The following is a 15,288-nucleotide window of genomic DNA, read 5'->3' as shown; positions in this document are numbered from 1 at the left end:
TCCACTGCATGCATCCGATGAAGTGGGTTTTAGCCCACGAAAGCTTGTGCTCAAATAAATGTGTTTGTCTCTAAGGTGCCACAAGTACTCTGCGTTCTTTTTACAGATAATAATGAGATTTACCTTTCTTTGTGAAGCGCTTTGAGATGTCTGGCTGAAGATCCCCATGTAAGTGCTGAGGGCCAGAACCCCAGCGGGTGTAAATTAGCATAGCTCCATGGGGCTAGATTCCCAGCTGATGTAAATTAGAATCGCTCCATGGGAGTCAATGGGGACCAGATCCCCAGTGGGTGTAAATTAGCATTGCTCCATGGGAGGCAATGGGGACCAGATCCCCAGTGGGTGTACATTAGCATCGCTCCATGGGAGGCAATGGGGACCAGATCCCCAGAGGGTGTATATTAGCATCGCTCCATGGGAGGCAATGGGGACCAGATCCCCAGTGGGTGTACATTAGCATCGCTCCATGGGGCTAGATCCCCAGTGGGTGTAAATTAGAATCGCTCCATGGGAGTCAATGGGGACCAGATCCCCAGTGGGTGTAAATTAGAATCGCTCCATGGGAGGCAATGGGGACCAGATCCCCAGTGGGTGTACATTAGCATCGCTCCATGGGAGGCAATGGGGACCAGATCCCCTGAGGGTGTACATTAGCATCGCTCCATGGGAGGCAATGGGGACCAGATCCCCAGAGGGTGTACATTAGCATCGCTCCATGGGAGTCAATGGGGACCAGATCCCCAGAGGGTGTACATTAGCATCGCTCCATGGGAGGCAATGGGGACCAGATCCCCAGAGGGTGTACATTAGCATCGCTCCATGGGAGTCAATGGGGACCAGATCCCCAGAGGGTGTACATTAGCATCGCTCCATGGGAGGCAATGGGGACCAGATCCCCTGAGGGTGTACATTAGCATCGCTCCATGGGAGTCAATGGGGACCAGATCCCCTGAGGGTGTACATTAGCATCGCTCCATGGGAGTCAATGGGGACCAGATCCCCTGAGGGTGTACATTAGCATCGCTCCATGGGAGGCAATGGGGACCAGATCCCCTGAGGGTGTACATTAGCATCGCTCCATGGGAGTCAATGGGGACCAGATCCCCAGAGGGTGTACATTAGCATCGCTCCATGGGAGGCAATGGGGACCAGATCCCCTGAGGGTGTACATTAGCATCGCTCCATGGGAGTCAATGGGGACCAGATCCCCAGAGGGTGTACATTAGCATTGCTCCATGGGAGGCAATGGGGACCAGATCCCCAGTGGGTGTACATTAGCATCGCTCCATGGGAGGCAATGGGGACCAGATCCCCTGAGGGTGTACATTAGCATTGCTCCATGGGAGGCAATGGGGACCAGATCCCCAGTGGGTGTACATTAGCATCGCTCCATGGGAGGCAATGGGGACCAGATCCCCAGTGGGTGTACATTAGCATAGCTCCATGGGAGGCAATGGGGACCAGATCCCCAGCGGGTGTAACCAGCCATAGCTTCCACAAAGTCAGCCGAGCGATGCTGATTTACACCCGCCCAGCATCCGGCCTGACGCCTGGTTCCCGAGGCCGGCGGGGACCAGCCCCGCTCCCCGCGGGGCGCTGCGTGGCACAGGGGCCTGGAGAGCCCGGCCGCCGAGCACGGCCCTGGCTGGACCCGGATTCCCGACACACACTCCCCGCAGGCGGCTGGGGTGGGGGCAGAATCCCTCTGGCCAGATCCGCCCCCTTTGGGCCATGTTCTGCCCCGGCGGGAGCGCAGCAATGCGGATCCAGGAGCTGGTGCCACCAGAGGGCTCTGGTTATTGCGGAGGGACGGGAGGCTGCTCTGGCTTATGCCTTTGCTCTCTTCCTCTGTATTTGCTTCTTCTTCTCCTTCGCTCAGGATATCAGGGGGCTGAGCTTCCTGGGTCAGACGCTGAGTGCCAGCAGCTGCGTCCATAGTGACCCAGGAGCCAGGACTGAGCAGTTGCTGCGCCAGGGAAAGACCTTCAGCAAAGCGCCCTCTGCGCCCAGCCCAGATTGGGACTCTCTCCGGTGGCTGGGACCTGCCCCGGGCTCTGCCCACACCAGCTCCTGAGCCGGAGCCTGCAGGTGATTGAGAGAGAGAGAATTCAGTCTTGGCTGTGGCCAGACTGTAAAAATGGCTCCTCGTTACCCTCCCCATAATCTCTGCTCCCGGGGGGTCCGCGAGTCCCCGAGCTGCTGCTGTCACTGGCAAGCCCAGGCTCTTGCTCCTGTTTGCATGAGTGGATCCAGAAGTTAGCATTCTCCTCTGTGTGTGTCTGTGTGTGATTTAACTTGCTGAAGGCGGCATGGAGCTGCGGTTGGCTCTGGGGGGGATGTAAATTGGATTTCAAAAAGCCTCTGTATGATCCTGCACGGAAAGGTGGGATTTAATTAGCCAGCGCTCGCAAAAGTGTCTTTGCTAGAGAAGGAGAAATATGTTGCCAACACCAAAAGAAAATGCAATCAGACATGAGAATCAGCTGCTAGAGCATAGGAGTGAAGGGTAGCGAATACATTTGTAAAGAGCTCTGGCCCTTGGAATTGCAGATGAGTGAACCTGATTTCAGTATCTGGAAAATCTCTTTCCAGCAATATTTAAAGATGGTTATAAACCCTCAGCTTCATAGGCTGATAGGTCAGTATTATGTGATCGAGACTAACCAGCATAGCTTCTGCAGAGCAACATCATGTTGCTCTAAGCTATCAGAGTTCACTAACACAGTGGCTCTCAACCTTTCCAGGCTACTTACCCCTTTCAGGAGTCTGATTTGTCTTGCCTACCCCCAAGCTTCGCCTCACTTAAAACTGCTTAGTTAAAAGAATCAGACTTAAAAATGTAAAAGGCTCCAAAAATGTAAAAGGCTGAAAACCTGCTTCCTTTCTCATTGTTACCATATCATGAGAAAACAAATCAACTGGAATATAAATATTGTACTTACATTTCACTGTATAGTCTACAGAGCAGTAGAAACAAGTCATTGTCTGTATGAAATTTGAGTTTGTCCTGACTTCACTAGTGCTTTTTATGTAGCCTGTTGTAAAACTAGGCAAATATCTAAAGGAGCTGCTGTGTCCACTGGAAGGCCTCTGTGTACCCCCAGGGGTATGCATACTCCAGGTGGAGAACTAGGGAAAATAGTGGATAAGGGAGAAGCAGTAGACAGGTTTAATTTGGACTTTCAAAAACTTTGACAAAGCCCCTCACAAAGGGCTATTAAAAAAACCAAATAATGATGGGATGAGAGGTAAAGTTCTATTCTGGGTTGGAAACTGGCTGAGAGACAGGAAACAGTAGGTATAAATGGCCAGTTAACATAGATATAGAAGCTTAATAGCAGCTCCAGACTAGGAGGTTTAATATATTAGTGATTTGGAAACAAGGTGGCCCCCTTTGCAAATAACTAACTGCAAGAGTTTTGAGTCAACAATTAACTCTTAACCATTAACTAACCCAGCTGGGCAAATGGGCAAAAGAACATCTGTGTCAATGAATGCATGGCAATGCACAACAGAGGGAATGATTTGAACCTGCAACCTGGGTTGTAAATTGGTAGAAGTGGGTGAAAATAAACGGAGGCAATTTTCAGCGACTCAAGGCATGTGTTATCAACTCCACAGGACGTGCTTTTGTGGTTGACTAAGAAGTTTTGTGTCGGCTGCCCAAGAGAAAGGGTTTAAAGAGTAGAAAATAGTTTAGCTTTGAAACATCGGCTAAAAACCAGAGACAGATGGTCAGCTGGTGTAAATTAGCAGAGAGACACTGGACAGGAGCGGCTCGGATTTACCCTCTGCATGTGGCCCAGGCTGGGTGGGACTGGAAATGGAAATCACATGGGATACCCCATCAACACACAACCCCCCCACAGTGCCTTTTCCACGGAGTCCCTGCTTGGGACAGACCACTACTTTAACTCTTCCTTTCTCCTTCCCCCAGGCTTTTGCCTCTTTCCCCACCCTGCCCTTCTGAAATCGTGGGGTGTAATTCTCCATCTGCCTCACATTTTGTTGCAGCCCGGTCACATCCATGCAAAGCAAATGCAAAAGCTCCAACGTTCTGATCTGGTTGACTTTTGCACCCACCCTGTGTAGGTGTAAATGATCCACCCCAAGGGGCTTGTAACACACTTAAAGACCTAGATTGTATGGCCAGAAGGGATCTCTTTGGTCACTAGTCAGACCTCCTGTGTAGGATTTCACCTGGAGATTCATGTAGTGAAGGTGGGGATTTTATTCTTGACCCCTGTAAAGTGTGTGTGTGTCACAGCACCCTCTATCCTCAGAGAGGATAAGAGGCTACTACTGGCACCAGCTGCTGAAGTTCCTCCTTTAGCTCAAGAGGCTCAAATATGTGCTTTGATGGCGGAAGATTCTGTGTTCAAATTCTGCTACTGACCCTTCTCTGCACGTGGCTCTTTCACAAGGCTGTGGGAACCCTTGTACCCTTAATTATTGGGCTCAAAGGAGATTATTGTTGTTGTAATTTGGTGTCCATTTGGAGCTGAAATTTAGCCAATGGATTAGGGCCATTTCATTGGAGATAGGCAAAATGGAGGCTTGAATACCATGCAGCAGTGAAAGAGGACTGTGTTTTGTATGTTGTTTGAAAATCTCACACTGTTTCAGGACTGAAGTTATGTAAACATTTAAATTAAGCCCTTTTCTCCAAATTTCCTGCACCAAATGCCATGAGATAAAATCGCAAGAATACAACATTGAGTTTCCAGCCTCCTAAACTGCAGAGATGCTTGAAAATGTGACCCCTATAGGCTCAAAAACCAGAAAGAAAATACTCTTTTCTCCCCCCCCCATCATTTATCATTATTTTTTAAATCTCCTTATTTTTTGGTTGGGGCCTGAATGCTTTGGGGTTGGCAATACTGTAGTTACCCTTACCTTTCTGCTACGTTCCCCTCACACACACTGATATAACTCCTGCTTAGTGTGGCTTTCTCCCCTCTAGTGACAGAAACATGTAGAGCTTTGAGCTGGCTCCTGATGGTGGGGCACACCACCTGGGTCTCTTCGTCTGGCAATTGCAGCTCATACTGTTGGATCTAGAGGTTGCAGGTTTGAGCCCCACCCAGGAGCGGGAATCTTACCCTTCTGCTTCTATCCAAGAGAGGGTGAGGGGTATGATGCCCTCAGTAGATGAAAGGGATCTGGTCTCTTCCCCTCCCTCCAGTCTCATCCTTGGCTGAGTCTGTTCCTGGCTTGGAATGCAGCACAGATGGGACCAGGGTGTGGGCTGCCAGGAGGATGCAGCCACCAGATGGAGAAGTTGAAGCTGGTTAGTATATACCAGTGGTTCTCAAACTTTTGTACTGGTGACCCCTTTCACATAGCAAGCCTCTGAGTGCGACTCCCCTTATAAATTAAAAACACTTTAAAATATATTTAACACCATTATAAATGCTGGAGGCAAAGCGGGGTTTGGGGTGGAGGCTGACAGCTCGCGATCCCCTCCCATGTAATAACCTTATGACCCCTGAGGGGTCCCAACCCCCAGTTTGAGAACCCCTGGCATAGACCTTTCCAGATCAGCTGGTCTGTCTTGCATGTGCACCTGCTTCCCTCCAGCCCCTGTGTCAACAGCAGAGTAGCCCCTGGGTATGGGGGAGAAAGGGGGAGACCCCCCCAACACATTTTCCTGAGACTCCAGACTCCCCATTGCCCCTGCTCCACGCCTCCTGCTATCAGCCCCTTCCCCACTGAAATGAATGGGAATTGGGTCTCCTCGCTGTTTCTGAAAACTTCACCCCTTAGTTCTAGAGTTGGTCGGAGACACTGGGATGGAAACCTTATGCCATCGGAATATGCAGTTCTGTCATCAGATTGATTTGGGGGAAAAAAGGGAAGAAAACGTTTTGATTGTGTGTTTTGAAATGACTCGTTTTGAAATTGCCATCATATAATGCAAAATAGTAAGGAAACAAGTCAAAACAAAACCTTTCAAATGCCCTGAAACAACTTTTTGAATTTTCCTTTGCCGAGAATTTCGAAATTTCCGGTGTTCGTGCCAACTCCCAACGCAGGTCCGTTTAGAAATCACGAAACCCTCTGTGACATGGAACCTCCGTACTCTGCACAGCTGTGCTCACTTACATGTCAGTGTTGGGCGCTTACATGGCCTTCGTTATTGTAGCACTTGTGCACTTTGCAATCACAATTTTTAACATCTATATTCATGCCCCTCCCCCAGTGCTATATGTTTGTTGGAGAAGCCAGGTCCAAGAACTGGGCTTTGCACTGGTGGCGGGGAGGTTTGTGAGGATCCTTGCTTCCTGAGAGAGTTTATTCCACTGCCTTAGGCACCTCCAAGAAAGTTCTGATTCATGCAGGGCCCCCAGCTGCTGTAATCAGGGTACCACCCACAGAGTCCACTTAATAACCAGGAACCTGATGCTGCAGCCTGGGCTGATCCCAGGAATAAGAGGTAGGGGCTTAGCAGAAGCACATTAGGCCTGCACAGGGGAGGGAATGACAGTCCACCCCGGGAGGCAGAGGGCAGCCTGGCCCTGCGATGCCTGCGCCGGCGGACTTACGGCTGGGGCGGTGGGTGCTGAGCGGGGGAGGTTTTGTTGTTGCAGAGGCCGGCGACCAGTGGAGGAGGCAGGAGCCGTGTCTCACCATGGAGCAGTACGTGCTTCTGGACCCCCGGCAGAGGGCCCTGTACAGGGATGTCATGCAGGAGAGCTACGAAACCCTGATGGCCCTCGGTAAGTAATCGCTTCCTCTTCTCCATAGGGAGCCGCGAGTGGCCCCATTCAGGGGTCTTCCTTGCTGGGGAATCCACCCCCTGCTTCCTCCTACGCCCCAGAACTCAGGGATGTAGTGGAGAAGGGAGTGAATGAAGCCATGGGAGCAGGACAGTGGGTCCCAAGTGGTAGCTAGGGCTGGTGGTAGCTAGAGCACTACCAATTTCACGGCTGTGAAAAACATGTCACAGACCATGAAATAAGCCCTTCCCCATTCAATCTGATCTCCTTCTGCTGCTAGGAGAGCCCCAGCCAGTGGGCTCCTAGCTCCAGCTGCCCTGGGGAGTCACGGGACTTGTCCAACCCCTGCACAGCCGCTTGGGGGGCGGGGAGAGCTCAGACCCACTTCCGGGAAGCTCCCTGATTGCTGCCTTCAGAGTCCAGCTCTGAAGGTGGCATGGAAGTGAGGGGGGCAATCCTGTGACACCCCCCCCCCCCCAACAGATTTGTGACTCCTCCATAATCCCCTTTTGGGTTGGGACCCCACGGTTATACCACCATGAAATTTCAGATTTAAACATCTGCAAACGTGAAATTTACCAGTTTTCAAATCCTATGGCCGTGAAACTTACCAGAATGGACCCTGAATTTGGTAGGACCCTAGTGATAACAGAGGGAGACAAAGGCGGAGGAAAAGGATATCCCAAAGGCAGGGCTGCAGAAGCCTGCAAGACAGGACAGGACTTGTCCCAGGATGCCAGAAGGGTCTGGGAGGGGAGGAGGTGGGTCCCTGTACTGGAGGCAGCAGAGGGTGTGAGGAGGATACCTCCAGGTGTGTGTGTGGGGGGGGGGGACAGGCCCCTCAGAGTTACTAGGAAAGGCAGCGGAGGGAGACTGAATCTGAGTGGGAGAGCGGGCATCTGAGGGCTGGAAACAGATCTCCCTTGAGGAGCTTTGGGGTGAGAATTGGCGGATGGGATAGCAGGGCTGAGCGAGAGGGGCTCCTCTGGGGTGGGGAAAGGGAAAAGCGGCCTATTTAACAGGGGCAGGAGTAAAGGGGTGGGGAACAAGCTAGTAGAAATGTGACTCCTCTCTGATGGGTTGTGATGTCACTGGATTTCTTGAGCGGTGAGGAGAGAGGCTGAAGGCGGATAGGAGATGAGGTCTCTCACAGAGGGGAGAAGGACAAAGGACCTGGTTGTGGCAGAGAGCAAGAGCCCCAGGGGCTTCTGGGAAGGGGCCACTGAGGCTGAGGGAGGCGGGGGGGGGGGGTGTGCGGCATGGCAATGCCCAACCTGCTCTGATCTTGCTCGTTTTGTTGCTCGCCCTGTCCCCGAGCAGAATTTCCAATTTCCAAGCCTGACCTGCTCTCCCGGCTGGACCGAGGGGATGAGCCGACAGCCCTGGATCTTCACGTACCCAGAGGTGGCCGGGCAGGTGAGTCCCTCTCCCTGCAATGTCACGCATGGCTTCCCACCAACCCTGACTGAGCCCCGGCAGTAGCTCCCTCCCCGGGAGCGTCCGGATGGGATGCAGAGGCAGAATCGGTCCCCCTCCTTTTGGGGTCGGGTTCTGGGGGGAGATGTGGCTGCTGGCCGTTTGATCTCCCTGCTAAGGGCAGACAGAAAGCAGAAGATCAGGAGTCCGAAGTGCAGGCAACGTGATGTTTATTGGTGTTAATCAGGCAAGCATAGCCATAGCTCTGCACGCTGGCAGAGCCTGTTTCCCCAGTGTCCCCGTTCAGGCATAATTATACCTGTAGTGTACGCCCTTTGTCCAACCCCTTACCATTTATGGTCATGTGCCATTTTGGAGGGACTTCGGTCTGGGGGCTTCGGTACCACCTCTTTTGTACCCCATGGGGGGGTAAGGAGTGAGGTTATGCTTCAGTCAGGGACAGGCATTTCTTTGGCCTGTTAGTGTTTCTTATACCCCCCGCCCCACTCCAGTCCCTTTGCCCCTCCTGACTGGTTGCCTGACCTTGCCTTGAGATAAGATCTGAGGCAGTCTTCAAGTGTACGCTCGTATATTACACCCCCATTCTACCCAGCAACACTTTAGCTCTATTTCTTATCTCTTCCTCCCCCTCCTCCCATCTCCTTGTGGGCAGATGTAACACAGTGTTCTTTGTTCACCCATATTAGTAAGAATATAAAAATATCAAAAGCCAAACGGGCCAACAAGACCCAAAATTCTATCTCCAGCAAATATAGAGGCCTGAATGCTGCATTATCATCACTAACACTCCTCGGCAGTTGTGGTTTGTTCCCCTCGCCATGCAGAGAATGACTCGTGTCTGGGTCTCTCTCCCCTAGCAGCAGACAGCACCGCCAGTGGGAAAGAAGAAGAGAAACCCCAGGAAGCGAGCCCAGAGGAGCCAGCCCCGGGAAAAGCCGACGGCGCTGGGAAGGCTCCCCAAAGCCCCGAGGCAGGGGAGAAGCCGCTGGCTAACAGCGGGGAGAGCCCCAACACCTGTGCCGAGTGTGGCAAGACCTTCAGCCACAAGTCGGCACTGGCCAAGCACCAGAAGATCCACACAGGCGAGAGGCCCCATGAATGCCCCGACTGTGGCAAGACCTTCATCCAGCGCTCGGACCTGACCATCCACCGGCGGGTGCACACCGGGGAGCGCCCCTATGCCTGCCCCGACTGCGGGCGCCGCTTCAGCGTCAGCTCCTCCCTGCTGACCCACCAGCGCACCCATGCGCCGGGCGGAGAGAAGCCCAACCGCTGCCCGCAGTGCGGCAAGAGCTTCGCCGACCCCAGCGCCCTGGCCCGGCACCAGAAGAGCCACCTGGGCGGCAAGCCGTATGAGTGCGGCGTCTGCGGCAAGGCCTTCGCCTGGAGCTCCCACCTGGAGCGGCATCAGCGCATCCACACGGGAGAGAAGCCCTTTCAGTGCGGGGAGTGCGGCCGGGCCTTCGCCTGGAGTTCCCACCTGGACCGCCACATGCGCACCCACGCGGCGGCTGCGGAGGAGGAGGAGGCTGAGGAGGAAGCCCCGCCCCCGCCGCAGAGATGCGCCGACTGCGGTAAGCGCCTCAACCACCAGACGGACCCACAGCGCTTCAAGCACAAGGGGACGCAGACCCAGGACGGCGGCGGCGGGGTGGGAGAGGGGCCCTGCCAGGTCGAGGAGAGTGGCCCCGAGCGGCCCCACCGCTGCCAACAGTGCGGCAAATGCTTCAGCCAGAGCTCGAACCTGCTCAAGCACCAGCGTGTGCACACGGGCGAGCGCCCCTACGCCTGCCCGGACTGCGGGCGCCGCTTCCGCTGGGGGTCGGCCCTGGCCAAACACCGGCGCACCCACGCCCGGGAAAGGCCCGCCGAGGGCCCGGCGCCGGCCCGTGACGCCGGCGCTGCCGGCAAGCCGTACCCGTGTGGGGCCTGCGGGAAGAGCTTCGGCTGGATCTCGCACCTGGAGCGTCACCGGCGCATCCACACGGGAGAAAAGCCCTATCGGTGCGGGGAGTGCGGGCGGGCCTTCGCCGTCAGCTCCCACCTGGAGCGTCACCGGCGCATCCACACGGGTGAGCGGCCCTACCGCTGTGGCGACTGCGGCAAGAGCTTTGCCGTCAGCTCCACCCTGCTGGCTCACCGGCGCACCCACGCCACCCGGGAGGGGAGGCCTCACCAGTGCCCTGACTGTGGCAAAGGTTTCACCGCCGCCCCAGCCCTGGAGCGGCACCGCCGGCTGCACCGGGGTGAGAAGCCTTACCAGTGCAGTGTCTGTGGCAAAGGCTTCGCCTGGAGCTCGCACTACGACCGGCACCGGCTCACCCACACCGGAGAAAAGCCCTTCCCCTGCGCCCACTGTGGAAAACGCTTTGGCCGCAGCTCCCACCGCAACCGGCACCAGCGGGCCCACGCCCAGACCGGCGCGGAGAAACGGCACGTCTGTCCTGACTGCGGCAAAGCCTTCAGCCTCAGCGCGGCCCTGGTGGCCCACCAGAGACTCCACACCGCTGGCACCGACAGCCCGCTCTCCCTGCTGCCGCCCGCCTGGTGGGAGGCCGAGAGGAGGACCGGGACGACCACGCCACCGCCCGAGGCCTGGGCTGAGGATCCGGCCACCCGCTTCCAATGCCCTGTCCCCTCCGCTTCCCCGACTGCTTCCCCCCGGGCCTGGGCGACCAAGTCTCTCTCCGCTCCTGGCGCATGGAGGCCAGGGGAACGGGAGGCCAGTGCTGCTGCCCCTCTGGAGAGCTGGGCCCAGCAACCTCCTCCCAGCTCCTAACATGGCTAAGCAGGGTGTGTAGGGGGAGGGGGAACCCCTGTCTTTGGAGAGAGCCAGAAACACCCTCTACCCTGGATGGGGCTGGTTGGGGGACTGGCATGTTCTTCCCCCCCCCCAGCCAGGGGATTCTCTACGGGTGAAGGGGGGGTGGCAGTTTGCCCCCTCACACCGGCAGCATGATTCACTGCTGATGCAGAAAAATGGCCCTTGAGCTGCCTGGTAGCTGAGACCCTCTTCTCCACCCCCCCCCCGCAGAATGCCATAGGGCCAGGGGGTTCCCCCCACCCACCCCATACCCAGGCGGAAATGAGAGCTAGAAGGGAAGGGGGTGGAGGGCTGGGTCTGGGATAGGGACTAGATATGGGGGGAGGTGGGGTGGACATCAAGCAGGGGGGATGAGAGTTTGGGGACTGGGGGTGTAGGAACCAGAGGGGGCAGCAGACATTGGGTGGGGGGAGGGTGGGAAGCAGAGCGAGGTGGGGGGCTGAGTGTTTAGGGTTCAGAGGGTTGGATGGGAAGCAGATGGAGCTTGCAGCGTACGGGTGTGCTGGGGGCAGGGGGGTATCTAGCATCGTGGGGTAGAGATGGGATTACGGAGGTGCCGCCCACCGATACAACTTTTTCCACCTGCTCCACTCCGTTTGCTTCTGTGCTGTTGCCGGCTCAGAAGGAAATGGGGGAGACCTCAGAGCAGACAGGCGTAGGGGATAGAGAGTGGCAGGGCGGGGGGATCTGTCCCTGGAGCAAAGGAATGGCTTTGGAGCAGCACACGGTTCACCAGTGGGACTCCTTGCTGCTGGAGACACCTGGAGAAATAAGCGCAGTGAAGGGCCTCTGTGGCTGGGAATCTGCCTTGTTATAGGCAGATCAGGGATCCCCAGGAGCCATTGAAAGGAGGGGCCAGTGACCCAATGCCCGACAAAGGTGTGAAATTTGGCCCTAGAGCCACAGATGCACAAGCCCCGCTCCATGGGTCCTGACCCTCTTTCAGGATGTGAAAGGCAAGGCTCAGGACTCTGCCTTGCTCTCTGCTCCAGGGGGATGAATTCACCCAGGACCATGCAGCGCTGCAGCTGGTTTCCATGGGCCCTCCCCTTTGTGGGAGGCCTAGAACAGCCTTTGTGGACCCAGGGAATCCGATGTCAATAGCATTAGTTTTGGGGTGTCACATTTATATGATCCCCGCCTTTGTGTTAGCCTGGGAGGGGTCACATTTATACAGTTCCCCCTCCCTTCCGTTAGCTTCAGGGTGTCATGTCTATACTGTCCTTCCTTTCCGGAGCCTCCAGGCATTTCATTCATACTGCTCCCGTCAGATTCGGCGTGACACATCCCATGCTAGACAAAGGTTGGTTAGAAAGGCTGAGCTAGTATATTTTCTACGTTGGCTGCACTAACGCTGGGTCTGACTGTGCTTCCCTGGGTGGGTGTCAATGGAAAAATCCTCTCTGGCCTTTCGGGGCCAGTTGGTTAAGTAGCGATGCTCACAGCTAGAGACAGAGACAGACCGAATTGGGGAAGGAAGTTACTGCCTGAGCTCTGCAGTGATGTCAGACAGTCAGGAGGGAGTGAAGGTCAAAGATAAGGGCGCTGGGAAACGACAGCGTTTGCTCTTGAGAGCCAGCCAGCTGAGAACTGTGAACTTGCTGAACTGGGACAGACAGGAAATGTCCTGTGAGTATCAGGGAAAGCTGCCCTGAATCCTAAAGGGCTACGCATGACACCCCAAGAGGAGGGAACAGTGTGGGAAAGGAGGTGTCTGCGGGTTCCTGAGAAGAAGAGGCTGGTCAGAAAAGAAAGCTGGGGAAGTCAACAGGCCAGGCCGGCCCTGAAACCAGACCAGGCTGAGTCCATCGGTGAGGAGGCCACAAGGAGTCGGGAACCCTGACGGCTCAGCTGCCGGAATCCGCCTCCTTCCTGGGAGCGTGGCTGCTGACAGACAAGGAGCTAACACTACATCTCCTAGTTACCACAGCAGGTGACTCCTTGGAACCAGGTTCTCCCGGCCACATCATTGGCTTTTGTCACTCGCTCAAGCGGTTTGTCTCAGGGAAGAGCCTGAAAGGCTGGTTTATTGTTTGGGGAGGTGGGTACCGGGACAGAGATGGGTTGGGAATGGCACAGGGGTGTAGTTGGGCTGCAGGCAGAGAGGTGGGACGCGGGTTTAACTTTTGACTTCCTTGCTTTGGATTAGAGGGTAATAAAGTAGAATGTAGTTTAGCAAAACTCAGTGTGTCTGGAGTCGTTCATAAAGAACAGGAGGGAGAGGGAGGGTGTGTGTGGTGGAAGGGGAGTGTTGGAAGACAGAAGGAAGTGTATTTGTCTTTGCTGCATCCATCTGTGGTGAGAGCCCAAACAATAATATCCAGCTCTTACTTAGCGCTTCTCATCCGCAGATCTCAAAGCATTTTACAAAGGTGGTCATCAGTGGGAATTTTCTGTAATATTTTTATGAATCCTAGGCATACCTCAGTTTCCCTTGGTACGCTGCACTGCAACCCCATGAGTGCAAAAGGGTTAACGCTGCTCCTGGAACAGTGCAGGAGATGGGTGTGTGGCACCTCGCTGTCTAGGGGGAATAACTGGGTCACTGAGGAACTGATTGAAACAGACCCAGATCAACAGAGGATGCAGCAAGACAAAGTGAGACCCCCAAGGACTGAACAATCAATGCCTAACAGGAAATCCAAGCAGGCAGGACATGTGAACTGGACTAAGAGTTGCCCTTTTGGAGGGACACAGGAACTGTGAGCTGGGCAGACAAAGAGGAGGGGGAGACAGGGAGGGAGTCCATCACAGCTTGGCTCATGGCACTCGCTTGGCCAGGATGGACTGGCATAATTTCTGCCTCTCTCTGCTGCCCCAAGGCCTTTCAGATCTGGTGTGTCAGGTGACTAATAAATGGTTCCCTTGTTTAGGAAAGGCTGCTTGCATCTCTGCAGGACGCTCTGAGAGCCTGGTGCCCTGAAGGGCTGCCGTACAAGCCTCCCGCAAGAATCTGGCTCCGCTGGATTTGCGGGTAGAGAGAGACAGGGATCACTACTGCCTAAGACTCAGTCTTGGAGACTGAGGGCCTGCCCTCTGGGTCCTAGGCACTGAAGGGGGTCACTCCCCAAAGACTGGTGATGGTTGGGGGGCGGGAATGTAGACCAGACCTTGTGACTCCATGACAGTATCATTATCCCTCTTGTACACATGGGGAAACCGAGGCACAACAGAGCAACCTGCCGGAGGTTACCTAGCAGGCCTGGGGAAAAGCCAACAATAGACCCCAGCTCTCCAGAGTCACCAATAGTGGATTAGCCACTGGGCCAACGGGGCCCATCCGCAGGGGCCCCAGCCAATGGGGGGCACCTGGAAAAATGGGCAACCACATCACCCTGACCTGCTCTCCGCCCACCCGCCGTTCCTGCCAGGGAGCAGGGCAAGCCCCCGTGCCCCAATCTCATTTCCCTGGGGGGGATGGGACCCCACTTGTTCTGGCCCAGGGCCCCACAAACCCCTAATCGGCCTCTGAGAGTCACAGTCCAGTGCTCTATGCCCTAGGCCACCAATGGTGGGAGTAAGTATAGGGAGTCTGTCTTCCATAGCACCAGCTGGAAGCATTCAAAACAAGCAGGAAAGAATGCCATTTTTAAAAATCCCAGGGTTTTAAAGACATTTTTTTCTTCCCCTTCTGGTCTCTGAGCCCTTGGGTTATGCATGTGGGTCATGGTCTCAAGCTTTTTTCTGCAATCACAGAAGCTAGCAACTTACTTAAAAAGATTTTCCTACAGATTTTCCAGGAGCTGGGCACATACCTCGAGACTCTTAAAATGGGGAGAGTGGGCAACCTTGCTGTGCATAAGATAAGTGGATTTTCAAAAGTGCCTCGAATTTTGCTCATCAACCCCTCTCGCCACATGCCCACTTTGCTGCCGAGCCCAGCCCCTGCCAGCTGCTGTGCATAGCTGCTGTTGGGCTGTGCAAAAGTGGGTACAAGGAGCCAGGTGTGCAAGAGAATTTCAGCTGCAAAGGAATCGGGCAGGTTTAGTCCCATGTTTATGCAGTGTCTAGATTTCATCCTAATTCCATTTTGACTGGAAACACTGCAGCTGGGAGGCTAGAGCCCCCTTCTATCCACCTCTGAGAAAAGAGACCCCTGGGGATGTTGATGGACAAGAGCTCGTCCCTCCTGTTGTTACACAGCTGTGGGCGCCCTGAATGCCACCTCCTTTCCAAGTCAGGGTAGGGGGGAGATGTTGGGGGGGGCAATGATTTTTTTTTGTGAGGGGGGGTGCTGGTGCTGAATGATTTTTGGTAGGGTGTTTGAAGAGGGGAACTGGAGCCAATGGGTTGCTATGGCAGGGGTGT

General features: G+C 54.9%; 1 protein-coding gene across 1 annotated transcript; it reads left to right on the top strand.

Moving 5' to 3' along the window:
• The first annotated feature begins 1,758 nt into the window (after positions 1 to 1,758).
• Positions 1,759 to 11,285, top strand: LOC140898127 (uncharacterized). The gene is made up of 6 exons (XM_078848702.1): positions 1,759 to 1,795; positions 1,918 to 2,088; positions 5,186 to 5,290; positions 6,591 to 6,719; positions 8,040 to 8,135; positions 9,014 to 11,285. Exons 1-6 carry the CDS (start codon positions 1,759 to 1,761, stop codon positions 10,933 to 10,935), a joined length of 2,460 nt encoding a protein of 819 aa, XP_078704828.1. The 3' UTR covers positions 10,936 to 11,285.
• Positions 11,286 to 15,288: the final 4,003 nt, after the last annotated feature.

The sequence above is a fragment of the Lepidochelys kempii genome, chromosome 14 (genome assembly GCF_965140285.1).
Source record: "Lepidochelys kempii isolate rLepKem1 chromosome 14, rLepKem1.hap1, whole genome shotgun sequence".
NCBI lineage: Eukaryota > Metazoa > Chordata > Testudines > Cheloniidae > Lepidochelys > Lepidochelys kempii.
The sequence above is the reverse complement of the archived record's forward strand: the minus strand, read 5'-3'. Positions and strand labels throughout refer to the sequence as shown.

Bases quoted from the DNA above. Each gene is read 5' to 3' on its own strand.
- LOC140898127 (XM_078848702.1), top strand. From the start codon at position 1,759: ATGCGGATCCAGGAGCTGGTGCCACCAGAGGGCTCTG. The intron at 5,291-6,590 runs GTTAGTATATAC...TTGTTGTTGCAG, and splicing joins AGATGGAGAAGTTGAAGCTG to AGGCCGGCGACCAGTGGAGG. The intron at 6,720-8,039 runs GTAAGTAATCGC...GTCCCCGAGCAG, and splicing joins CGAAACCCTGATGGCCCTCG to AATTTCCAATTTCCAAGCCT.